The sequence below is a fragment of the Syngnathoides biaculeatus genome, chromosome 4 (assembly GCF_019802595.1).
Source record: "Syngnathoides biaculeatus isolate LvHL_M chromosome 4, ASM1980259v1, whole genome shotgun sequence".
NCBI lineage: Eukaryota > Metazoa > Chordata > Actinopteri > Syngnathiformes > Syngnathidae > Syngnathoides > Syngnathoides biaculeatus.
Genome location: NC_084643.1, coordinates 23,407,535 through 23,435,523, shown reverse-complemented (window position 1 = coordinate 23,435,523; position 27,989 = coordinate 23,407,535). Strand labels below are relative to the sequence as shown.

The window sequence follows — 27,989 nt, the reverse complement described above, 5'->3', positions numbered from 1 at the left end:
TCCTGGACTCTATATGCTCAGATTGGTACTTGCGTCTCGTACCTTTCACTTCTGGTCATGTACAGGAGGGATGAGTGCTTCTGACACAATACCAATAAGGCTGCAGTCATGTGGTTGTGGGTTGTAAAGAAAATATACATTTTATTTTATTTATTTTATTTTTTTAGCGCTTCTCCTTATCACATTAATGAAGTTGCAGAATTGCAGTACAAGTCTTGACTGGTATCGACAGGAAATCCCAAGTGTGGAGAGTCTGAGACAAGACAGGGATTTGGTTTGATCTGCTTTTAATCTACTTAATGCATGTAAGCAAATTGTCAGTTCATCAATATAAACACCAATAACCTTAAAACAGAATAAATCAACAGAACTGTCGTAAAGCAGACAAAGCTGTAGGTACAAGCAGATATTTTATGCAGGCAAACAAAGAACCAGAAAATTAGTTTGTGCTAGTGGTGAGTGTATTATTCCTCATTCTACAAGCAACTGCGGTTATGAGTGCTGCTCCTTTGCCACTTCCATCCTCAGACTTATGGAACGTCACCTTGCACTGTGGTGCCAAATCCTGCAATGTCTCTTGCACGACTCCTGCAAAACTTTCGATTGAAGAGAAATTAGGGTTATAATTTGGGGTTTAAATAGTCACGAAAGGGGAAAACGTTTTTTAAAAGGTTGGGGACAAACTATACTTACTGAGGGTGCATTTTATAAAGGGTGCCATCAACCCCAACTGTAACTGAGAGCTGTTGCAGGTTGCGGTTCTGTCTTATTTTATCAACCACAGCAGCTAAACCAGCACCACAAAGCTGTGCTGCTCGTCGGGAGACAACGCTGCATACCTCCTTCACGAGGACACTGTCATCACACGTTGAGCTGGTAAGACCAAGGTGCTGCAAGATGAAACGGATCTGACGCATGGCCAGACGGTCACTTAAGGGATGAGACAGACAAAATCAAGGTTACACACTCAAAGCATGTGTGTAAAAGTATCTTTGAATGATATCATTAATATACATTGGGATATTCAGCGTTGAGGTGAAATTAACCCAATATGAACTATAACGTTTACAGGTGATCTTAATTTGACCTTAAATGAACGTTTGCAACTCTTCACGATTTTAATACTATACACAACTTGCTGTTTGTTTACATAGGAACTGAAATTCACTGCAGCTAGGTTCTCATGAGATGGGAGTGTGTATAGTATAGGAAAGAGAGAGAGGGAAAGTGAGAGCGAGAGACCGAGTACGATCGTTTGAATTTTGAAAGTGATTGAAAATTCTGTGATGTACCTTGTGTTCAGTGAAAAAAGTGAGTAACAACAATAAAAGTAATTCCTTAGTACGTTATCGGCTGGTTATTATGTTATCTGCCTGGTCAAGATTTTGTGGGGGGCAAATGTAACAAATGAACCCATAATACCATTATTTATTTATTTATTGGCGGGGGGAGGTCAGGGTGGGGGCATACCGTTAAAATGATGTTTAAATACACTTAAAAAAACAAAAAGAGACTCCCCTCACCCCCGTCACTGTTTGACACTAAATCAGACAAAAACATTCCTGTTTAAGGTGAATTAGAATCAGAATTATATATATATATATATATATATATATATTATTCTGGCATCTAGCATAGTGACAACATTTTGTGCTCTTGTGCTCTAATATATATATATATGCACACACACCCACGAAAAAACATTTTATTTAGTAATATCTGCTTTACCCGGAGAGACCTGTGCAGCCACGAGGGGAACAAGCAAATTTCATACATCCATACGAGATTTGAACCTGGTTACTGCAAACTATGAGGCAGACGTGTCAACCAGTTGACCGTACCAATGCACTGTAGCTCATTTTAATACTGGAATATACTAATATAATACAAAAATTTTTTTGTGTAACCTTGTCTAACCTATTGCACATTATCCATGAGCAATTATGGCAAATAATTTTCTAACCTGAATTGATCTAAAAGGAAAAAAAATTGTAATTTTATGTCAGTAAGAAAAAAAAAACATGGCTTTTTAACTGTATGTTAACACCTGATTTAAGTTTTAACTGTGAAATTGCATACTTTGTCCATCTTTGTCCCTCATGGTCCCTTTTACTCTTGCCATGTATTTGTCTATTTAATGGTTAACAGCATGATCCTAGTCCTCTGCTCTGTCCTCTCCACTGCTGCTCTTGAGCGTTTAAGCTACTGTATCTTCCAAAGTAGTGGATGTTAGAAGTGCAGGACTTTTATTGTGTTAATAGGTAGTTATTATGTTATGGACTTATTTGAAATTTTTCAACATTTGAAAAAGAGCACATTTATTATATGAACTTCTCCCCTTTATGTAATACTGGCTTTTGTAGCCACAAAATTGTAGATATGTTCCATCCATCCATTTTCTTAACTGCTTATTCTCACAGGGGTCGCGGGGAGTGCTGAAGCCTATCCCAGCTGTCAATGGGCAGGAGACGGGGTACACCCTGATCTGGTTACCAGCCAATTGCAGGGCATATAGAGAAACAGCCATACTCACAATCACACCTAGGGGCAATTTAGAGTGTCCAATTAATGTTGCATGTTTTAGGGTTGTTGGAGAAAACCCATGCAGGCACGGGGAGAACATGGAAACTCCACACAGGCGGGTCCAGGATTGAACCTGGGACCTCAGAACTGTGAGGCCAATGCTTTCTGAGCCACTGTCGATATTTTCATAACTAAAATCTTTCCACTTCTCTTGTAAGTATTAATTACATCTTACAAGTAACAAGACGGAAAACAACTGTGATAGCGATAGCTTTTACTGGAGTAATCAAGTATAAACTGAGAATACAATGTCTAATTGAATAATCCATACCTTTCAATCTGTGACAGGAATTTTGTCTCAAAGATGCCCCAGGTCTTGAGTCGCTCAGACAGTTTCCCTCGAAACAATAAACCCTTTGCAGTGAAGTCCATTAAAACATGTCTCACTATCTCTCCCAGGTACATCCCACTGATCAGCTTCTCATACCTTTAAGGGAAAATTACATTGGGTTGGCTAAAGGAACTTTTTTTTATTGTGGTTAGTTGTCTTGGTAAAAAAGAAAATGTCATAAATTAGACTTTAACATGTATAAACAACATCTGCTTGATCCAAAACTATGAAAAATGAATGAAATGCCCTTTGGGAAAAGTACCTCTGTTTGCCAGGATTGCTTGAGGAGGCATCAACAAGACGGTCGAAATTTGTGAGGAAACTATCCAGTTCACCATTTTCACCAAATGCTCCCCATTCCATATTGACACACATACGTCCGTCATCACCATCCACCATTTCTATATTCTGCATCTCCTCCATGTAGCAGGCATTGGTCCCTGTACCTAAATTGTAGGTGTGGGGGAAGAAGAAAGAATATATATATATATATATATATATATATATATATTATATATATATATATATATATATATATATATATATATATATATATGCACATACACTGAAAACCAATACTAAGGAGTGAAATGGAGAACGAGCATGATCAAATACTTCTTTTTTTTTTTAATCTGTGGTTAACAAATAGTTAATAATGATAGGGGATGACACTTACCAACAATCAGTCCCACTTCACACTTGGAGTCCTCATAACCACAAGTCATCATGGTTCCTACTGTATCATTAACTACTGCCACAAAGCTCAAGTCAAATTCCTACATGGAGTCATAACACCAATAAAAGAAAGTTACCAAATTTTAAATGTAGAAACTAAATGCCATACAGTAATTGGCAGTGGTAGATAAAATTAACAGGAGAACAAAAAAGAATGGCAGCAATTCATACTTACTGGCATTTTATTACATAAACACTTTGCAACTGAATAGCAAAGCAAAGAAAATTTATTTATATAGTGCATTTCATACACAAGGTAATCTGCTTTAGACGCTCGGGTGCTGGAAACGGGGGGAGGTGAAACAAACTGACTGGGATGAAAGATCGGACGAAGAGATTCAAAATCAAAGTCATCGGAGTCGTACTCAAGCAGCCGGTCATACAAATCACGGTCCTCCTCACCTTCCGAAAAGTCAGAGTCCAGAAGAATATGAGGAGCCGGACGGGTCGTGTTCGGGACGTATTTATACCTCACTGGCGGAGCGTAAGACACGGAAGCAGAGGACGTCAGGGAGCCTACCCGGATTGGACTGGCTTGGTCCTCCGGCAGACGGTCTACCTTGCGTCGGTCCCGGCTATGCCGGGTCTTTCCTGCTGGGTCCTGTGTTGGCCAGTTCGTTCTGTCACGTCCCATCGGAACGAGAGTAGGACCCAAATGCAGGACTCGGAAGATGCCAGGTAGTTCAAGGAGAAACGTTTATTATATGCAGAGGTAGGGGATCGAGCAGGTAGTCCGGTGCAATAGCGGTAGTTGGGACGTCGGGCGAAGAGAGCAGGTGAGCGGGCAGGCAGGAGTCGGTACACAGGAGAACAATCAAAGCAGGCAGAAGTAACGAAGGAGTCAGGCTTATAAGGTTGATCGGAGAACGGACGAAGGTCGGTAAACACAGGTTCGATCAGGGATACCGGAGCACACGAACGGGACATGAAGATCAACGAACTGGCGCCGGCCAGTTGTCATCGCGGTCATATAAATCCACAGCATAATCAGGCTGCATGAGGCGCAGGTGTGCAACTCCCAATCAGCGCACCCGCACAGCTCGTGCTGGAGCGGCAGGATCATGACAAAAACCAACTATTTCTCCTTGCTATTGATTTTGAATTCTTTTCATCTCTTCCGAAAACACAACGGCTATAATAACTAAATGGAAATAGGATGTTGGGGAATTCTTACTGCAAAAAATTTCAGTATGAACTTGGCTGAAGGGTCATGGTTTCTCCATTGAAATTGTCGGGGGTTGACTTTGTCCAGGATCATGTCCAATGTTTGCTGACTCCAGTTGACATACAGCATCTTCGTTTCTTAGTTGACTGAGTCAGTGAACTATGTGCTGTGAGCGAGCCATTTATCCATCTCAGGTGCCTAGTTGAGTCAACGTTCATACCCACATGCACACTTCCATCACACCACACAAATCCATCCATCCATTGTCTTAGCTGCTTATCCTCACAAGGGTCGCGGGGAGTGCTGGAGCCTATCCCAGGTATCAACGAGCAGGAGGAGGATACACCCTGAACTGGTTCCTAGCCAATAGCAGGGCACATAGAGACAAACAGCTGCACTCACAATCACACTTAAGGGGCAAATTACAGTGTCCAATTAATGGATGTTTTTGGGATGTGGAAGGAAACCGGAGTGCCCGGAATAAACCCACGCAGGCACAGGGAGAACATGCTAACTCCACACCACACATAGTCGACCTACAGTATGTTATCAACATGCCGATAAAGTTTTCAACATCACACTGTGGAGATGAGGTAAACATTTGATCATGCCTTTCTGCTCCCAAAAAAGTAAAAAGGAAGTTGATTCTCTCTCATTTGAAAGCAGACTACTGTATAAGTACAACATTGCAATAACTATGAAAACTCGAACCTTGGACTTTCTATGATCAGTAAAACAACTCAGTGCATTTTGAAAGGCCCTTCCAGTTACTACTCAGGAGAAAAGCTCATATATTTAAAATAAGGTATTTTCAAGTATAGAGCTTGCGCACATGAGGTCACCATTTTCACAGCGCCATATTGCCGGTCAAAAAGAGCTGCTCGACAGTGTGGGGGGACATTGAACCGTAGCAGAATAATCATTATGCCCGAAACTTGTTGTACTATTGGTTGTTACAACAGACGAGACAGATATTCAAAGAGGTCATTCTGTAGAATACCAGTCGAAAAGACGAGAAAAGATCGATGGATTTCGGCAATTAAACGTGATGGATGGTGCCCAACCAAATACACACGACTGTGTAGTGATCACTTAATTTCAGGTAAGAATTATTATTCTCAATCTCAAATTCCCAAGAAGTATTTATAAAGCCAAGTTGGGTCATTTGAGAACAATGAGTTACAAAAAAAAAAAAAAAAAAAAAAAAGACGGAGTTGTCTCCAACGTACACGGAAGAGTGTTGCGACCACATCTTAAACTTCTGTAAACCTCTCCCCGCCATTTTTTTAAATATGCATTGTTCTCAAATGAGTCCAATGCGTATTTGAAAAAAGAAAATAAATCGTCTGTCGCAGAGAGGTTTACATAGGTTAACGTGTGGCTGCAACATGCTTCCGTGTACGGGGGCTGAAGCCTATCCCAACGGTTTATTTTCTTTTTTTAAATACGCATTGGAGTCATTTGAGAACGATGCATATATAAAAAAAAAAACCGTCTGTCACGGAGAGGTTTACCAAAGTTTAACATGTGGCTGCAGCACGCTTCCGTGTATGGAGGAGCCGACTCACTGTCTTTTTTTTTCCCCCCAATCGAAGTTAATGAATGCGAGTTTGTGAAAAACCAGGGGTCATTTATTTAAATATTGGTATTTGTATGGAAAAAATCAGAGCGGCTCCTTCACAATGTGGGATTTATTCTTGATTCATAACAGATCCAGCAACGACATATTTGTATGCGTCCAGATTTTTATACGCTTTCAAACTCTTCTGTGTAAATCTCGTCGACTAACCCACCAGATACATGTGCAGATCCAGATGTCCAAGACAAGCGGAAGCGGTTTAACAGTCCACTTTCTTATCGGCAAAAACAGCGACTTTGGCGTTAAATATGGGTCCTCTATGCCACATGTCCCTCAATTTTCCATGTACCTTCGTTAATTATTACCTTCTAAATGCTTAACGGTATCGGACAAAACTGGGCATTGTGCTATAAGGCATATTTTCGTTTCGTCTCAACGGACCTAGCATTGAACAAACTTTGTTTGACTGCCAATATGGCCAGTCACGTGATTTCGGTGACGTAGGGGCACGAGCTCTATAGCCCTGATCTGAGCCTTCTGGTGGACCATCACATTCCGATGTCCTTGTTAGTCAAGCACTTAATGCATGTCAAATCTGAGAAGTGCGAATTTGGCTGGTAATGGCTGCATTTACAAAAGGAAGGTGACTAATTCTAGGCCATTAAGTTGTTCATTTTTAACCACAAAGCCTTTCGGCTCCTTCCCTGCGGATGGTAGCAGGAGAAAAAAAAACCCTGGGATTTCCCATGTTAGGCAGCCATTACCTTTTCACACAGGGCCAGGTAACTGAATATTTTTTCCTTAATAAATGAATTCCCCAATTAAAAAAAACGGAATGTCAACATATGAAGAAATGGTTTGTGTACTAACCCCTCGGCATCGCACAGCATCCTTAAGTAACATAACAACATCATGACCCTCACAGCCACTAGCTTTGAAGCCTTTTGTCCACTTCAGAAGAATGCCCTGAAAATAAAAATATAAAATATAAATATACCAGCACCACTGAATGTCACCAGACTATATTCACATTTGTGTGAGTGTAGTGACTTGTGTTATATATGTTATGGAAATTCGAGTGATAAGTGTAAATGATTAATGAAAATGCCATGTACATTGTGTTGAGAGAGATGTGGAGACGTAGATTCTGTTTGACAAAAGAAGACAGCAGCCTTACCTGATCCAGTTTGCTTTGGTGACAGGGGAAGGAGAATGTAAATCCCAAAGGTAAGGATGCTCCTCTCATTCCCATATTTTCCAAAAAGTTGGCCATGCACTCCACAATATGGCTAAAAAGCTGCCAGATGCAGATATTACGTCCATCAGTGTCTATACTCTGGGAAAATCACTACTATTTATATAGAATAAAACAGTGTGGTTTATACGAAATGGTTAAATAAGCGACACAAATATGAAATTAAGCCTCAAAGGCTCAATGATTCATGCAAAACTATATCAACCGACATTGCAATGATAATAGAAAACTCAAATTACAACAATTACAATTTAAATTTCAAAGTGCTTTTGTGATATGACCTTTTATCAGGCTAACCTCACCTCAGTAAACCTGAGCTCTATATTGTACTGTTGTTCTACTACGTACATCCAGTATTATAGTGTTTCAGTGTCATGATGGTTTGAGATGATCAGCAGTAGCCACGTACACTGTATGTGACTGACCATACCTGAAAGCTTTGGTTCTTTTATATGACTACACTGTTCTCCAAATTATAACATATACACATTAGCTTTTCAAAAGTATTCATTTACCCATCCAATTAATAAGAATTAATCAGCTTGGCCAACTGTTTCAGAGCTCATCTGAAGGCCACATGAAGTTTGGAGGTCTGTAGCATTTGGCTAATCAGGAAATTGGCGACCTCCATACGATGCGCCTGAGCATAGGCTGACCCCGCTCTGTCAGTTAACATGATTTATCAGTTTCTGGTTGAGTTGCTTCAATGTTCTTTTAATACAGCGGACAGTAAACTGGTGAATATTAAGGAAATTTCTCGAGTGGACTTCTTGGACAGTTGACACCCTATCACAGTTCCACCCTGGAATTCACTGAGCCCCTTGGAGCGACCTGTTCTTTTACTGTTTGTAAAAGTCTGCATGCCTAGGTGTTTGAATTTTTACACAAATGGCCATGGAAGTGATTGTAACACCTAGGTATTTCTGATTATTTAAAGATTAAAACACTATTTACATCCTCCCAGCATGTATTAATACTGTACCCATTATTTGCGTATTTTCGTTATTCGCGGGGGTGTAAGGAACATAACCCATGCGAATAATGGGGAAGACTGTATATTGTGTAATCTGATAAATATATTTCTGCAGACTTTTCAAACGAATAACAATCAGTATAATCGTAATTAAGAAATTATGATTTCATGACATGATAGCAGCGGCACGGTGACTCAGCTGGAAAGCGTTGGCCTTACAGTTCTGAGGTCACTGGTTCGATCCTGGACCCGCCTGAGTGGAGTTTGCATGTTGTCCCCGTGCCTACATGGATTTTCTCCGGGCACTCTGGTTTCCTCCCACATCCCCAAAACATGCAACATTAATTGGACACTCTAAATTGTGCCTAGGTGTGATTGTAAGTGCGGCTGTTTGTCTCGATGTGCCCTGTGATTGGGTGGCAATGAGTTCAGGGTGTACACTGCTGCTGACCATTGACAGCTGGGATAGGATCCAGCACTCCCGCGATCCTTGTGAGGATAAGCGGCTAAGAAAATGGATGGATGGACACGATAGCAGTTAGCATCATACTTTGTCTTTTCCTGTCCATTCCAACACTCCCTTTGTGATAATCATGGTAAGACGTGTAGTTTTTTTTCGCTACCATGAAGGTGATGATGAAGAATTTTCACCTCTATGGCACGAAATAAAAGGGTGTGCCCCCCCCCACCCCCACTGAAAATTTCATCTCGAAATAAGGGTGGTGCTGTAAAAAAAGTTTGGGAACCATTCTTTCAAGAGTATTAAAACATGATTTGCAAAATTTCCTGTCCGCTTAATGAAGTTTACCTTACAATTTTTTTTATGGTGACAGTTTCTTCAGCGAATTACTGTATTCCAATTACAATTGCTCTCAATGTGGAATTTTGTTTTAAAAACTTTTTTTTTTTAAAAAAACAGTTTAATCACAATCCATTCTGTCCAGATAAAAAATTTAACTATTTCTTTTAAGTACAACCTGATGGATACTTTACCTTTTCCCCTGTACCCTGCATCGTCTCCTGTGGAATGCTGTAGTTTTTATGGTGCATGTCAACATGTGTTTGGCCATTTCGCACACGCACAAGCAGCACTCTAAAACTTGAGCCACCAAGGTCCAATGCCAAGAAATCTCCATGTTCTAAAAGCACAGAATAGTTAGGCACTCAGGTCCACGATAGGCTTTGTTTTTATGTAAGAGCTACCTGATCCATCTGGAGTAGAGTCGACAAAAGTTGGAAGCATCTTAATGCTCGCCTGATTGTGTGCTTGCTTTGACAGGCCTCGTGACATGCCTTCACTTATTAGTCTTTTCACTTCCATCAGTTGCTCACGATTCAAACGCAGAGTATCAAGTATGTGTTGACGCTCGGCATTCTGAGCAGCAAGACGTAAGGCTACAGCTGTTACCATGGCTGCGCCTTTCCCACTTCCAACCTCAGACCTCAAAAAACGCACGTCACAGTCAGGTACTAGCCTCCGTACCATTTTGTGAAGCTTCCGAGAAAACCTGGGCAAAGGTAATTATATAATTAGTTAGAATTTGTGGAGAAACATGTTTCTCAAACAACAATTGAACAATTAGGTGAACATTTTACGTATATCTCAAATGTAAAACAGGAAAAATCAGGTTTGTGCTGGAAGCAGTATCAGCCTTTTATTTCAGTCGATCAAAGTAAATCAAAGATCAAACTAACTAAATCCACAAAACGTTACTTCCTGTCCCTCAATGAGTTTTTACTTTCATTTAAATTAGTAAGAACGGCACCTATCTTCCTGTTCGAAATAAATCTACATTGCAACCACTTTGTCACAATTATACAAAGTACATGGCGAAACAAATGTAAAGTTGTCTCTGGAAACTGTGTGCAGTCTCTACAATTCAAACAATTTGACTTTGATTGGATCTGTAAAACCAGCTTTACAACAGGCATCCCTCAGTTTTGTAATAATTCCACAAAATTTAAAATTTTTCAACTGATAGAATTCTAAGAGAAATTTAGCATAAAGCATATCGATATTGCATCGGCGTGACAACTGATGGTATAGCGGGTGCAGTGCCTTCAGACAAACGGTTTTATGGCTTTAAGTGAGATCACCATGCCGACAATTTCTTTTCAGGCTCGAGGTACAAGCTTCATGGTTAGTGTGTGTGTGGATGGGGCGGGGCATGTACCGTTAACTCTTTTTTTAATATTTTGTACAACGTTTGTGAACAGATAACCTGCTGATGAAAAAATATATACAAAAATGTATACAAAAGGACTTTATAGGGACTTTATTTAGCTCAGAAATAGGAGAATGCTCTCAAATGCACACTGTGTTGATGAGCAACACTAAAATTAAAATTTTGGGATCGAAAATAAAAATTACTGAACATGGTGAGAATTATAAAATTGATGTACAGAAATATAACAGATTTAAAAAGCAGGAGAAACTTGGGTTAAATGGCATACAGTACTCACCCGTTGTGTGTCAAAATTGAACTGAAGTACGATAGTTGAGTTTATATAGATGTGAAAGGCTCAACTGTGTTTGCCTTGGACCAGGCCTCTGTGCTTAGCCATTGACGGACAGCCAGCCCACAAATTGTGACAGAATGGTGGTGTCTAAATAGGAGGCAGCGAGCCAGCGAGCAAGCCCGCGAGCTGCACTCTACTTCAAATGTTCATTTTGGCACCGAGCAGCGACCAGGCGACCCAGGCAAAGGCAGACTCCCCCAACCTGCAGGCTTCTCTTTACTGATCAGCTGCATGGCTCGTGGCTCCTCTGATCCCCACCATATGAAAGCTAGTGAGCTTATCCTGCCAGTTCGCCGTGTCACCTCCTCCATTGGAGGAAAATCTATAGTGAATTAACTCTCCCCTAGTAATGGTGATAAGGAAATGTAAAATAACTGCAATTATAAATTGCATGGTAGACATTTTTACAGTGCACATTCATGTTCCGGGCATGTCCCATCGGAAAGAGACCCGGGGGACGACCCAGGAACTGCTGGAGAGACCAGGTCTCTTGGCTGACTTGGGAGCGCCTCGGGATCCCTCCAGAAGAGCTGGAAGAAGTGGTCGGGGAAAGGGAAGACTAGGTATCCCTGCTGAAGCTACTTCCCCTGCAACCTGACCCGGAGAAGCAGTAGAAAATGGATGGATGGATGGATGGGTACACATCTATCAACATCCTCACGTTACGCTAGCATTTTTTTTTCCACGCACACGCACACACACACACGCACACACACACACACACACACACACACACACACACTTCACCAAGTACAACTTTGAGATCCCGGAAGCAAACTGTTCCTGTGAATCATGTAGTTTGTGTTTCGAGCGCACTTATTAGCTCAGGGTAGCTAAAAGATCAGAAGACAAAGATTTAAACATTTTTCTTGATAACTGTACAACTCTCTTACAAACCACCAGTGCCATTTTGAAGTCCTTCAAAGCAGATAAACAGCTGTTAAATCGCTAAATATAATGCAGTATGCGCCTTCTCCTTTTTGCATCCCACACCTTCCAGTCTTTATGGCTTTCCAGCGCTGTGATGTCACACAAGCAAAAAATTCTGTTCATTTGGTGTTGTGTTATTGTGCCATACAGTTCTTCCCATCCCAGCGTCCATTTGCTCCCACCCACATTTAATACAGTTTTATATATGAAGAGTCGAGGCACAAAGACAACTGGTTAGATTGTTAGACTCACAGGACCGGGGTACAAATCTCGGCCTCGCCTTTATGGTAAAGGAAATATTTCGAGTTTGCAGAGTCATTTCAAAGTTGTACACATACAGTAGTCAGCTTTCAAATGGGAGTGAATCAACTTCCTTTTGACTTTTGTGGGATCACAAAGGTGTTATGAAATGTTTATCTCATCGGCAGTTTTCTTCTTCTTTTCCTTTCGGCTTGTCCCATTAGGGACCCACAGCGTGTCATCTTTTTCCATCCAAGCCTATCTCATGCATCTTCTTCTTTAACACCCACTGTCCTCATGTCCTCCCTCACTACATCCATCAACCTTTTTTATGGTCTTCCTCTCGCTCTTTTGCCTGGCAGCTCCATCTTCAGCACCCCTCTACCATGTCCAAACCATCTAGGTCTGCTCTCTCTAACCTTATCTCCAAAACATCCAACTTTGGCTATCCCTCTAATGAGCTTGTTTCTAATCCTATCCAACCGTGCCTGCATGGGTTTTCTCCAGACACTCCAGTTTCCTCCCACGTCCCAAAAACATACATTAATTGGAGACTGAATTGTTGCTAGGTGTGATTGTGAGTGTAACTGTTGTCTGTCTCTATGTGCCATGCCAGGCTGGCAACCAGTCCAGCGTGTACCCGGCTTCCTGCCCCATGACAGCTGGGATAGGTTACAGGACTCCCGCGACCCTTGGGAGGATAAGCCACTCAGAAAATGGATGGATGGATGGATGGATGTTTAATGAGCAAAAACCATGCAGACATCATGAACTTGCATAACATTTCAAAAGACAATGGACAAACTGAACTGGACAGAATTTTTCATTTATTTGTTTAAATTTCACTTAACTCTAAAGTTGTATAGGGTATTTTTCACCTTATTTGAACATGATTCATGTTCTCAGTGGATTGTTTAAGCTAATTTGATGCAACAGCACCATTTGTATTTGCCTTTCGACAAGTTGCTACTGTTAAGGAGAAAATGGGCATTTTAAGATTTTTGTTAAAAGGCAAAGATGGGATTTAGCAACTTTTGCACCTAAAAATCACACATTTGTTGGAAAATTGATTGTACAATTAACAATAAAATTTTTGAAAATCTCATTTTATTCCATGATTCATCATCTTCCATGAGTACTGAAATAGGCTACATGAACTACTTTGTACACCTCTCCAGAAAAAAAAATTACAACAACAGGACTCAAAGGATTTAGCTGGTGTTGCATCTGAACCCTTCATATGTATATAAAATAATCAACTCAACCATTTATCCACTGTACCACATACTTCTTTTAAAATTATTCCGTCAGTTACTAGAAGAAAGTTTATTTTATCATAAAATTCCCTGGTAAAAAGGATAACTGCGTTTATGAAGATACCATTGGCAGAAAAACAAAATGTTAAATCATCCATTTTGAGAGCCGCTTATCTACATAAAGGTCGCCAAAGTGCTGGAGCCTATCCCAGCTATCATGGGGCAGGAAGCGGTGTACACCCTGAACTGGCAGACTTGCAAGGCACAGAGAGAAATATAACAGTGTCACTCACAATCACACCTAGGGACAATTTGGCGTCTCCAATTAATTTTTGGGATGGGCGAGGAAACCGGAGTGCCCAGAGAAAACCCATGAAGGGACAGGGAGAACATGCACAATTCATACAGGTGGGGCCGGGATTTGAACCACGGTCCTCTGAACTGTGAGATCAATAATCTAACCAGTTGCCCCACCGTAACACCAATATTATAAATTGCATCTACAAATATTTAAACTAATAAGTATATATTTACAGGGGTTTGAAAAAGTGGTTGCTCCCTTCCTTATATTTTTCGTTTTTGTTTCTTAAATGTTTCCCGTCATTAAATTTGAAACAAAGACAATATAGTCTTCCCCAGTTATTCACGGGGGTTACGTTCCTTAAACCCCCCCGAATGAAGAAAATCCGCAAATAATGGATGAAATATTAATGTATAATATGGACCGTATTTTTGCAACAATAAGATGCACTTAAAAGTCTTGAATTTTCTCCAAAATGGACAGCATATCGTATGTGCACAATTGTTGTGCAACTTGTCCAACAAGTACACTTCAACACACTGGTTACACTTTTAGCATCCATGCTAGCATGTGTTTTATCATGTATGTAAGATATCATAGCATGGCGCTCATGAGGTAGTGAGGAAAAGTTATCATCGTCAGTAATGTAATGTAAGCTTCTTCTGGTTACAGATGAATAAAAACAATTAATCCTCACAGCTTCATGAGCACCATCACATGGTAACTTATAAACATGCTGAAACATGTGATAGCATGCATGCTGTGTATAGAGTTTAATTGTACCTTAGTGGACAACTCACACAACATTTTTAAATGTCAGAACTCAGGTGCACCACACTGCAAGGCCCCATGTTGAATAAGGTCTATTTAGAAGCTAAATTAAGGCACTACAATTGTGAAAATACGGCACATTAAAAACATAAAAATAAATAAGAGCAAAATCTCTCAATATGTGGGGCCACGAACTGCCAATGGGCAAGGGCACACTGTGCAAGCAAACACAAAATGCAGTTTTTAAATAAAGGATTTATAAAAATTTAACCGTGAGCAGAAACAACTACAATGACGCGTTTGCGATAAATTACAATGACTCTCTTACAGTTCTAAGGACAAATTTTGTCTGACTAATCTTTTCACTTTTTCTTTTTTTGGCATAAACCACTTCTTTTAAAGGTCATTTTTGCCCAATCTATTTCTTATGATGGAGTCATGAACACTGACTTTAACTGAGGTATGTGTGGCCTACAATTCTTAGAATGTTGCTGTGGGGTCTTTTGTGACCTCTTGGATGAGTCGTCTTGCGCGCTGGGGTAATTTTGTTCGGGCGGCCAATCCTTGGAAGGTTCACCAGTGTTCTTTGTTTTCGCCACGGATAATGGCTATCATTAAAGGTCCACTGTCATGAAATGCATGATTTTTAGTACGTTTAGTATGTAAAAAAAGGCAGCCGGAATGGATCGTTCCGTTTTTTCACCACAAAACATGATTTTGACGTATATGGCTTTTTGTAACTCCCGCCATTAAAAATCCTTTCGAGGGATTTGTTTTAGAGAAGAAGCAGGAAGTGACATTAACAGCAGCAGTGCACTCAATGTGGCTCATCTGTTTATACTAGTTTTACCTGCTGGAAGGTAGCTTGTTGTTCCTTCATGTTAGCCAAAATGTCGGCTTGTTGTATTGCTGGATATTGTTCGAACACTCGGGAGGATGGATTTACTCTTCATACTTTTGAGAAAAAAAACCCCAAAACAGTTCTTTGTGAAAAATGGATTGCACAGGTGCAAAGGAGCAGAGGATGAGAGCTTTGTGGGTTCCAAATGATAGGTAGGTGTGTACAGAGCTACTAAAAAAACTATAGTGGGGGGGCGGGGGGGGTTGTAATCCTCTCATAATGTAACAAAAGATCTGCATCCGTATGTTAGGGGCACTAAATGTGTTGATGTGTGCGTCGGACAGCCTCCGCACAGCCTTGTGGATTGGCGCTGCTTTTGTCGACAAGGCCAAGCCAGCCTTGTGGATCGCCGGCAGTCTTGTCGACAAGCCCGACCCAGCAAAGCAGTGAATCGGGCAGGCGAATGTCTCATTGTAACGACTGTTGATGACACTGCAGGCAATATGGCGACCACTTGGATGTCAAATGAGACTTCCGTTACTTTGCGCATGGATGACACCCTCTCTGCTCAAATTTATTTTTTTGTATCGAAGTGAATAATATTATATGTATTTTTCATTACAATATCTATTTTAGAATGTTTATAGACAAGACAGTGGAGCTTTAAGGTTTGCTGGAGTCAAAAAGCTTAAAAACGGGTTTGTAACCTTTTCCACATTGATACAGCTCAATTACTTTCTCATGTGTTATTAATTTTTTTTCAGCGTGATCTCTAGCTTTTGAGGATCTTTTGGTTTACTTTGTCAGGCAGGTCCCATTTAAGTTTATTTCCTGATTAAGAAAAAGTGTGGTAGTATCAGGCCTGGATGTGGCTGGAAAAATTGATAAAGTATGACATAATACCTATGTAGTAACAGGGGGTACGAAGAATCACACGGCCAATTTTTTTTCACCCTCATTGTAAAAAAAACAAACAAAAAAAAAAAAACTTTAGAACTTCATTTTGCGTTTACTTGTGTTGTCTTTAAAATTGAAAGTTGTTTGATGATGTGAAACATTTAAGTGTGACAATAAATAAACCCCTCCTTGAGCCATCACCTTATTGTGGTGGAGGGGTTTGTCTGTCCCATTCATCCAAGGAGCGAAGTTGTCTGGGGTTTCAAGCCCCTGGTCGGGTCACCCATGGCAAACAGGTCCTAGGTGAGGGATCCGACAAAGCACTGCTGCATAAACCCCTATGATGAGTAAAAACAATGAATATAGGGTTCCCTTGCCCGGACGCGAGTCATCGGAGGGCCCTCTGGAGACAGGCCGGGAGATGGGCCCGGAAGGTGAGAGGCTGGTGGCGGGGCCTGCACCATGTGGCCCAGCCAGGCATGGCCTGAAAGGGTGATGTGGGTCCCTCTTCCCATGGGCTCACCAACTGTGTGAGGCGCCATAGGGGTCAGGTGCACCGTGAGCCGAGTAGTGGTTAAAGGCAGGGACCTTGGGCTCTGATACCAGTCGTTTTGAGAGGGATTGGACTATTTCAGTCTGGAGTTGCCCATGTGGGTATACTTATTGGCCCCCGGCTTGGTGCCTGTATGTTGGTGGTTCACCCCGGTGAACGAGAAGGGAGCCTCCCTCTACCTTCGGGTGTGGGGATGCGTACTGACTGTTGTTCAGAGTACCTAGCCTTTTTGGAGTCCTTGGAGGGATGCGAGGTAGCTCTCCTGCTGGGGACCCCATCATTATGCTGGAGGACTTCAATGCTCAGGTGGGAAATGACAGTGAGACCTGGAAGGACATGATTGTGTGGAACACACCGCCCAAATCTAATTGGTGTTCTGTTATTGGACTTCAGTGCTCACTGCACATTGTCTATAACAAAAACCATGTTGGCTCCAATGGTGGAGGAAGATGCCAGGGGACCTCCTCAATTTTAGTGACACGCCTTTCCTTGAGGAAGCAGAGTCTTGAATCTCTGAGGCGGGCTCTCTTATCACTGGGGTTGAGGTCACCAAAGTTGTTAAAAACGTCTGAGGTGACAAGACCCTCGGGGTGAATGAGATTCACCCGGACTTACTAAGGGCTCTGGATGTTGTAGTGCTGTCCCGGTTGACACACCTCTGCAACATTGTGTGGACGTCAGAGATAGTGCCTCTGTATTGGCAGACTTGGGTGGTGGTCTCCCTTTCTAAGATGGGGGAGTGGAGGGTGTGTTCCACCATCATACTCCTCAGCCTATTCAAGGGTGGTGTAGAGGAAGATTTCTATTGGGAAAGCGAATCTCAGATTCAGGCGAAGCGATGTGTTTTTGTCCTGGATTTGAACCAGTGGCCCAGCTCTATACCCTCAGCAGGGTCCTTGAGGGCACATGGAAGTTCACCCAACCAGTCTACATGTGTTTGTGGACTTAGAGAGGGTGTTTGACAGTGTCCCTCTGGGAGTCCTGTGGGGTGTGGTTTGGGAGTATGGGGTACCAAAGCCCCTGATATGGGTTGTTCGGTCCCTGTACGAATTGTGTCAGAGTTTGGGCCGCACTAAGTAGCACTCATTTCCAGTGAGGGTTGTACTCCGCCAATGCTTCCCTTTGTCACCGATTCTGTTCATAACTTTTGGTAGCGTCAGTATTGTAGGTTTGGTTTTTGCAGATATGATTCTGTTGGCTTTATCAAGCCATGATCTCCAACTCTCACTGGAGTGGTTCGCAGCAGAGTGTGAAGTGGCTGGGATGAGAATCAGCACCTCTCAATTTGAGACCATTCTCCTCAGTCGGAAAAGCATGGCCTATGCTCTTCGTGTCCGGGATGGAGGACTTCCACTCTTTGAGTGTTGTCGGTCGTTGCGGTGAAGAAGGAGCTAAGACGAAAGTCTAAGCTCTCCATTTACCTGTAAATCTATATTCTTACCGTCACCTTTGGTCACAAGCTGTGGGTCATGACCGAAAGAACAAGATACTGGAGACAAGGAGCCGAAATAAGTTTCCTCCGCAGAGCGTCCGGGCTCTCCCTCAAGAGATAGGGTGAGAAGCTCGGTAATCTGGGATGCATTCAGAGTTGAGCCGCTGGTTCTCCACAGTGATAGGAGCCAGAAGACGTGGCTCGGCATCTGTTTAGGATGCCTCCTCGATGCCTCAGTAGTAAGGTGTTTCCGGCATGTTCCATCAGGAGGAGACCCAGGACATGCTGAAACAACTACAGTACATCTCTCTGCTTGCTTGAAAACACCACACGATCCCTTTGGAAGAGTTGGAGGAAGTGACTGTAGAGAGGGAAGTCTGGGCATGCCTATTATAGTTACAACGCCCGCGACCCAACCTCTGATAAAAGGAAGAAAATGGATGGATGGATGAAACATGCAATAAAAAGAAATCAGGAAGGGGGAAAACACTTTTTCACATCACTGTTCATATCAATTATTCACAAACTATTCTTTTGAATTAATTACATGTGCAATGGGATTGGAAGGGGAACTTACTCTTGATAATTTTTGTACACAGACCCATCCACTCCAATGGTGGTGCGCAGCTTCTCAGTTGCTTTGTTGTCCCTGATCTGTCGCAGCACTGCAACTAGAGTGGCAGCACACAAGTGTGCAGCGCGTGTGGAAACAATTTGACACACTCTTTGAGTCACTAAGCAGTCTTCCAGTGTTGGGTCAAGGCCAAGGCTCTGAAGCACATTTTGAGTACTCATCAAACCTTCTTCTCTGCTGCAGATAAAGCAAATTATTACAATCAAACTACTGTGTAACAAGGTAAAACGATTAAGACAGGTTTGATAGTGCTTGATTGATCGCCACCTATTCCTTCAATTGATAAAGATGCATGGCCAAAAACTTCTTGAAAAAAAAAATACACACACACACACACAAAAGGCCACAAGGGACATATTCTTTAACTTGTATGAATGGTTAGCACACATAAGCACTCCTAAAAATAACTGAAAGCTTATGGTCCATAAAACAGACGGGATAAGTGTATTGCACACCAAAAAGCAACAGAAAGACAACATCATTACAAAGAAACCATAAATATGACTAACTTGTCGCTGTCTATGGAATACATGTAGTTGGTAGGGAACTTTCCAGTCATAAGGAGTTGGGATGTAGTCTTGCCCTGGAACAGAAGCTGGTCTTTGGTCATTCTCACAAGGATGAGACGTACCAGTTCTCCAATGTACATTCCACCAATCATCTTTTCGAAACTATAAATAAAAAAAAACAAAAACAAAAGAGCATTCTTTTTAGTAAAAGTTTTCAATAATATTTTGGTTTCCCTGTGAATATGTGCGATGTGGCAGCTCCAAATGTATTGTGAGGGTCTGCTGGAAACATCTGGCAGAATCCCCCGTCAGAAGGAGTGTGAACCCCTAACCCTAACAGACGTTTGCTTATGTTCTCGGGGGGGGTTTGAAAAGCTCCTTGGTTGAAAGGCCCTGGAGGTGGATGAGATTCGTCTGGAGTTCCTAAAGGGTCTGGATGTTGTGGGGCTGTCCTAGTTGACACGCCTCTGCAACATCTTGTGGACATCGGGGAGAACGCCTTTGGATTGTCAGACAGGGGTCGTGGTCCCCCTTTTTAAGAAAGCGGACCAGAGGTTGTGTTCCTAATACAGGGGATCACACTCCTAAGCCTTGCCGGGAAGGTCTATTTGGGGAAGCTAGAGAGGAGGGTCCGTGAGGAAGTCGAATCTCAGATTCAGGTGGAGCAGTATGATTTTGGTCCCGGCCGTGGAACAGTAGACCAACTCTACACCCTCAGTAGGGTCTCTTGAGGGTGCATGGGAGTTGACCCAAACACCAATCCACGTGCTTTGTGGACTTGGAGAAGGCGTTCGACTGTGTCCCTTGGTGAGTCCTATGGGGGTGCTTCAGGAGTATGGGATACCGAACCCCGATACGTGTTTTTTGGTTCCTCTACAACTGATGTCAAATGTAATGTGCATTATGGCATCCCAACAGTTAGAGTTTGCTCTCATCAGACGACACTATATTTTCCGAGTGCAGGTATTACCTATCTTGACCAAATGTTTTTCAGCAAACTTTAAAGGAACCTTGATGTCCATTTTGTTCAGCAATGGGGTCTTGCGTGGTTGATTGTATATACGCCATGGCGGCGGAGTGCATTACTCAGTGTTTTCCTTGTGACGACAGTACCTGCTAATTCCAGGTCTATTTGTAGCGCTCCACAGGTGGTCCTTGGCTCTTGGACAATTCTTCTGATTATTCTCTGGACTTGAGCAATTGATGAGCCCACAGTTGGTATACATAATTAACCCACAATGCACTGCATGGCCAACACATCAGTAAAACTGCATTCATAATGTGAACATAAAAAAAAAAAAGAATCAAATACACTTATTTACTAAGGAAAATAAAGATAGTGTGGTAACTGTGAAATCATGCATTTCTTTGCACTTTTATGATCATCACTGTGCATTGTAGAATCAACCGTTTCCCAATCACTGTCTTCTATTCGGTGGAAAAGGGTGGTATCTTAAACGCTCTCATGCTTGTCCTCTTCCTCTTGAATTACCAGCTAAAAATTACTGTTTGGTGAGAGGCATTGATGATGTAAAAGTAATTGTTGTTGCAGTCAAGAAGTAACTATTCTTTCCCGGGAAAAGTAACGCTCTGCTCGTTCGTCAAAATAGTACATCTTTGGAATAATATGTTACTTTATATTGTTACTTTGTAAAGTGTTAATTTTTTTAAACTTTGTAACACATTTTTGCTTTGGCTTGTGACCGGAAACTTTAGATATGTTTGGTGGCACTAAAGTCAATTCATCTGACTTCACAATATGCACCACTTAAGTAAAACGTGAACATTTAATCAAAAAGATGTTTCACATTGTAACATGCTACTTGTTTAAGTTTACGGTCAAACTAAGCATAAAATAATGAACTATTTGATGATGTAAAATAAAGTCCACAATCTTAATGCTAACAAAGAATGACCAAATGATTGGAAAACACCGTTGACATACCAACAGTTGGCATCAACAATCGCGGTTTTTAGAACCCTCTGTGAAGCAAAAATTTTTGAGCCCGTATGGTGGAACAACATTTATAGAGGTAACATAATATTACTCACAGGGATATATTCTTCATCTTTGGCAAAAAATGACTATTATGCTAATTTAAAACTAAGAGTGGTTCAACAACAGAAAAAGAAGCCGTTTCCCTGCATGATTACTAGATAATACTGCCTCCCAGAGGGCGAGAAAGGCATTCCAGAAGACGCAGCACACTAACTGATGAAACATTATACCTCTAGGGATAAACTGGTCATTTGACATTCTATTTAAATATTTTATTACCCTCCATCTTTATAAAGTAGAATAATTGAGTACTATGTATTCTTGTTTAAAAAAAAAAAACTTCTCTGGGGTTAGACAGAGACTGGAACAGTTAAAGGCATTTCCATTCATTTGAATGGGGAAAGATGAATTGAGATAAATGTATTTTGAGTTAAGAGCACATAAAGAAAGTGTATCACTATGACAGGACTGCCAAATATCTAAAGTCAAACAGCAATACGAGTGTGTATAATAATTGTTGCTTGATCTTTCTAGGTATCTTTACAATTTTACACCATTTAAAGGCCAGACAAGGTCATCAGAATGTATTATCTTTTTTCAAAATACTGTAATGTGTGTCTGTAACATCCACCCTTTGTCTCGGGAGGACTGTGATTGTGTACTACGAGTTGAGCTCAGGAGTTCTAGCAGCTCATTTTGTGAGACAATGTCCATCATACTCCTGTCGATGCTGGTTAATGTTTCAGTGAACCGTGGAAATTTTTGTTGTTCAGTCTTGGCTCCCTCCTTTGCCATTCTCCCTTCCTCCATTTGGACTATGTGTCTTTATTCCACACTTAGGTCATCTGCATGTCAAGGCAATCCTGTGAGCAGCACAGAATCTTGGTTGTGTTTCTGGTAAACACAGACCTGGGCATTCTATGGCCCAAGGGCCACATCTGGCCCGATCGCTGACCCTGTCTGGCCCATCTGAGGCAAATCATAATTAGAAACTAAATTTAAAAAAACGTATGCCTTGCATGCAATACAACTGAGTAGCTTTTATTTTGAAAAGTGTTACGTTCACATTTACTATACTTCCATGTGGACGCACGTACAAGCGTGACCTATGTCGGTAAACAGCAACAAGTGATGCTAGCTAGGTTAACCTCAAGATGTCAGCTAACACCAAGAAAAGAGGAATGCTGTGTTTTCAACAAGACGTAGACTGCCAAATACTTCTTTACATAAGTCAAAGGTAAATTTGTGTGCTTAATTTTTAGTACACAGGTCACTGTGTTAAAAGACTAAAATTTGAATCGCATGATCAAACATGAGGATGAATACAGAAATACGTCCAATGAAGAGCGCTCAAGGGAGTCCAATGCATTGCGGAATAAACTGCAAAGTCAATTTTTTTTTTTTTTTTTACAAAATGTTGCACACACAGAGATGGAGCCGTCAGGACAAGTTCTGTCATTTCTCACAAAGTTGCCAAAAAAGAAGAGCATGTTCTGATGAGAGTTCATTAAGGAGTGCTTTTTGGACTCTGTTGTGCTGATGTGTTTGAAGAAAAGGAAAGCCTTTGCGAACTTGTCACTCTCCCGACGCACTCTACCAGACTCGCTGAGAATATCGCTGGAAACGTGGAGCTTCAGCTGAAGAACAGTGGGCGACTTCACCGTATTTTACAGATGATAAGCCATCTATTGTTTTTAGGTGCTGTGAACATTGTGGCATATTTAATGATGTAGCTAAAATATTTCCTTTTGTTTTAGCGGCTATGAGCTTCAAAGTACAACACAAATTTGTTCAAACAAAATAGTTAAAGCATGGCCATTCCCAACGATGCACTCCGGTTTGGGCATGTACATTCTTCCAACGTATAGAAGAAGACGACTTTACTTTCAGTGTGCATAAAAGATAAAGAATAGCTCAATTGTTCTTAGGGGAGTAAGAATATACCACAATTGGGGTAGAAGAAGAAAAAGAAGAATCTACCTCTAGCGTGTGTAGAAGAAGATGCCACTAGTTTTTAGTGCCCTAAAAGCAGTACACAGCACTCCATGCACAAATGCAAAATATATATTTTGATTTAATTATTTTAAAAACTTTCACAAAAATTGGATGTATGTTAACATCTTCCTTTTCTGAGGTTTGCCGCTGGACTTTAAATGTATGGAGCAGCATGAAAGAATCACCAACAGATTAAAAAGCCTAGACAGCTACGTGGGGAGAACAGCACAACTTCAGCAGTAACTCAAGATGTAAATTGAATCTAGAGAGACAAATACCGAAATGGTGGTGACAGATACTTTCTGAGGTTCTTCAATTCACATACCAAAGACAAAAACTTTAGTAGTTTCAGTGAACATGATGATGACAAACAAAAACAACTTTTATGTTATGCTTGATCTGTTTTAATGCAGTGTTAAAGTCACCGTTCTGAAGCAATGTATGTAAATAAACATTTACAAAGCGTTTGTGTTATCTAATTTCACAACGTACCAGTATGCATGGCAGGTGCGACTCATATATGGAGGGGGGGGGAATGCTACACAGAGTGGGCGTGGCTCATTATCGGGTGTGCGCTGTTGTCTGGAAAATACGGTATTTTTCTCTGCCAATGGATGAGAGCTGCAATGTATATGACTCCCCAGCTGCTCATCTTCTTACAATGGGATAACTGCAGACTTAAACCACGGAGGAGCTAGCAGCCATGCAATCAATGAAAGGGACCACTACTGGGAGTGACTTGTTCACAGAAGTAACTGCATGTTTTGACATAAGACTGAAATTGGACAAGCTGGCAGGTGTGACTGAAATCTGACTAAAAATGTCGGACTTATGAAGAATGCAGGATAAGGAAAGAGAAATGAACCCTGTGCAGAAATTGATATTCTTACATCAAGAAGTGCTGTGTAAATCAGTGTTAAAAATTAAACATTGTTGATGCTGTAAAAAGAATAGTTAATTTCATCACAGTGAGGGAATTCACATAATCACAGTTTGCTACACTTTTGGAGGAAAATGAGAGAACATAGTGACTTAAACTATCACTGTGCTGTCAGGTGGCTCAGCCTACTACTTAAAGTACTGAAAGACAGAGCAGATTCGGGATTTCTGTATGAAGAAAGGACAGGACATCCCACAGCTTTCAGATGAAGACAAGGAGGCACACCTTGGATTTCTTGAGGATTTAAGTGTACTAACAAATTAAATGTCAAACTACAATGCAAGGACCTTTTTGTACATGAAAGGTACAGTGCAGGAAATGCTTTCATGAGAAAGATGCAACTTCTCTCAAGCCAAGTGGAGAACAACATTCTTACCCAATTGCCAACATTAAAGGAAGCAACAAGATCAGCTGATCACCTCCATAAGTACTCATCCATGTTAGAAGGACTGCACGGAGAGCTTCTAAAGGGATTCCAAGATTTTAAAATGAGAGTGAAATGCACATGATTTCTTCTCCCTTTAACTGCAGTGTGGATCATGGACCAAGTGACCTGAGCTACTCTAACATATTTCTCCGCCACACCAGACTTGTGGATGCAGTACCACAGTTCCTCTCTTTGTACTCTGTCATAGGCTTTCTCTAGGTCTACAAAGATACAATGTAGCTCCTTTTGACCTTCTCTGTACTTTTCTACGAGCATCCTCAAGGCAAATAATGCATCTGTGGTACTCTTTCTAGTCATGAAACCATACTGTTGCTCGCAGATACTTACTTCCGTCCTGAGTCTAACTTCCACTATTCTTTCACATAACTTCATTGTGTGGCTCATCTTTATTCGTCTGTAGTTTCCACAGTTCTGAACATTGCCTTTGTTCTGAAAAAATGGGGACTAGCACACTTTTCCTCCATTCCTATGGCATCTTCTCTCCCGGGTGTATTCAATTGATTAAGCTGGTCAAAATCACCACAGCCAACTCACCAAATTGCTTCCATTCCTTCACTGGTATATCAGTGGGTCCAACCGTCGTTGCATTTTTCATTCTGTTCAGTGCCTTATTAACTTCTCCCTTAATAATCATTGCCACTTCCCGGTCATTCACGCTTGCCTCTTCTACTCTACCTTCTCTCCCATTTTCTTCATTCATTAACTTCTCAAAGTACTCTTTCCATCTACTGAGCACACTACTGGCACCAGTCAACATATTGCCATCGCTATGCTTAGTCACATTTACTGTACTTGTTGCAGATTCTTCCCATCTCTATCCCTCTCTCTGGCCAACCTGTAGAGATTTTTTTTCTCCTTCTTTCGTATCCAACCTGGAGTACATGTCGTCATATGCCTCTTGTTTAGCCTTTGCCACCTCTACCTTTTCCCTACGACACATCTCAATGATTATTTATGCCTCTAATCAGTCCTCTCCGCGTCCCGCTTCTTCTTCGCTAATCTCTTTCCTCAGATGACTTCCTGTATTTTGGGGTTCCACCACCAAGTCTCCTTCTCCCCTTTCCTATCAGAAGACACCCCAAGTACTCTCCTGCCTGCCTCTCTGAATACCTTGGCAGTAGTAATCCAGTCTTCTGGGAGCTCTTCCAGACCATCTCGAGCCTGTCTCACCTCTTTTCCAAAAGGCCACACAACATTCTTCCTTTCTTAACTTCCACCACCTGGTTCTCTCCTCTACCTTTTGTCTTCTAAATCTTCCTACCCGCTACCAGAGTCATCCTACACACCACTATCCTATGCTGTCGAGCCACACTCTCCACCACCACTACATTACTGTCAGTAACCTCCTTCTTCTTCTTCTTCTTCATCGCCCCTGTTTCCTTTCCCAACATGTCCATTGCAATCTGCACCAATCACAACTTTCTCTCTGTCTGGGATGCTCAGGACTACTTCATCTAGTTATTCCAGAATTTCTCTTTCAACTTGCGGTCACATCCTACCTGTGGGGCATAGCCGCTAACCATATTATACAAGACACCCTCAATTTCAATTTTCATCATCGTCACTCGATCTGATACTCTTTTCACCTCCAGGACATTCTTAGCCATCTCTTCCTTTTAAATTCCCACTACTCCATTTCTCTTCCCATCTACTCCATGATACAATAATTTGAACCCTGCACCTAAACTTCTAGCCTTACTCCCTTTCCACTTGCTCTCTTGAATGCACAATATATCAACCTTTCTCCTAATCATCATTTCAAATAACTCCTGAGCTTTTCCTGTCATAGTCCCAACATTTAACGTCCCTACACACAGCTGTATGGTCTGTCGTTTTCTTCTTCTGCCGACTAAGCCGCTTTCCTCCTCTTTTTTGTCTTCGATCTGCATTATCTGAATTTCTACCTACACCTTCCAGATTAACATTCTCGGACTACGGCCTCACCGTTAAGGAATCCGTATGATGAACGGCCAAGTCAGCATGTGTGCAAGCACGTGTTTTAGCATGTATGGAAGCTACCATAAGATGGCACCCATGATGTAGTGAGGAAGAATTGCATTTAACATCTGTAAGCAGAAAAAGCTTACATTGGTCCACATACTGCCTGTATATCACACCACAGGAAATATAATAGCGTAACAAATAAAATGAGGCGTTAAAAAAAAAAAAAAAAAAAAAAAAAAGCTTGTAGTTACAATTTCCCGACAAATGCTAAAAATTCCCCCTGACCCTAATATTTTTACACCACATAATAATTATGTCAGGGGCATGGTTCTCCATGGCCACGCGCTGCTGTTAAAGCAGAGTTAAACAGGGACTTTGATATGGCGTCAGGTGACTATGAAAAACAATGACAGCTCCAACTATGTAGAAACGAGCGTAATGGACACACTAAAAAAGCGGGAGGGCGCACACAATTAAAATGCTCGAATTTTTTACATTATTTCATGTTTCATTGACCAAGCTTTCACGAATTTTGATCTTGTAAGGCACGAGAGAGCCTGAATTAACAAGAACTGACAAGAAAATGGCGGCACCATATGCTGGAGATGGATTATAAATATTTTGTTCATTAAAAAAAAAATTACCAACCCAATTTGTGAAATGTAGGAAATCAGAACAAGATTTTTTTTTAGGCCTAATAAAACAAATACAACAATGACTAACACAAAACATGCACTTTAGATGCTACTTACATACCTCCCAGCATGCTTTGCAGCACTGATGACCTCCATAATGCCACAAGGCATTTTGGGAGCATGTAAATATAATCTCGGGTATTCCGGTTTCCTTCCATATTCCAATAAACATCCATGCAAGGTTAATTGAACACTAAATTGCCAATTGTGCGAATGTGAATGAGATGGGAAGCTTGTTTACTGTAATTTCTCGAGTATAATGCGTCCTGAAATATAATGCGCACCCCCAAAAGTTGACCTAAAAAAAATCTGGAAAACCCTTCTACCACTGTTCAATGCGCACCACCAATTTGCTGCTATCCATATGCTCAAAATATTGGGAATTTTTTTTTTCAAAATATTCTCAATAATAATCTTTGTGCACCGAAGCAGCGGTAATATACTGTGCGTTGTGAAAGTATTC

At 41.3% G+C, this 27,989-nt stretch overlaps 1 protein-coding gene across 2 annotated transcripts in view; it reads right to left on the bottom strand.

Moving 5' to 3' along the window:
- Positions 1 to 122: 122 nt before the first annotated feature.
- hk2 (hexokinase 2) overlaps positions 123 to 27,989 on the bottom strand; it is a 62,914-nt gene continuing 35,047 nt past the window's right edge. The window contains exons 8-18 of one of the 2 annotated variants that reach the window (XM_061816869.1): positions 19,506 to 19,667; positions 18,940 to 19,170; positions 9,825 to 10,129; positions 9,615 to 9,760; positions 7,571 to 7,690; positions 7,264 to 7,359; positions 3,591 to 3,690; positions 3,177 to 3,360; positions 2,855 to 3,010; positions 694 to 930; positions 123 to 596 (exon numbers count right to left, since the gene is read on the bottom strand). In XM_061816869.1, the coding sequence (XP_061672853.1) occupies positions 440 to 596; positions 694 to 930; positions 2,855 to 3,010; positions 3,177 to 3,360; positions 3,591 to 3,690; positions 7,264 to 7,359; positions 7,571 to 7,690; positions 9,615 to 9,760; positions 9,825 to 10,129; positions 18,940 to 19,170; positions 19,506 to 19,667 (1,894 nt within the window). In that variant the 3' untranslated portion in view covers positions 123 to 439. Of the gene's footprint in view, positions 597 to 693; positions 931 to 2,854; positions 3,011 to 3,176; positions 3,361 to 3,590; positions 3,691 to 7,263; positions 7,360 to 7,570; positions 7,691 to 9,614; positions 9,761 to 9,824; positions 10,130 to 18,939; positions 19,174 to 19,505; positions 19,668 to 27,989 lie in introns of both variants that reach the window. The other variant, XM_061816868.1, reaches the window with a different exon arrangement.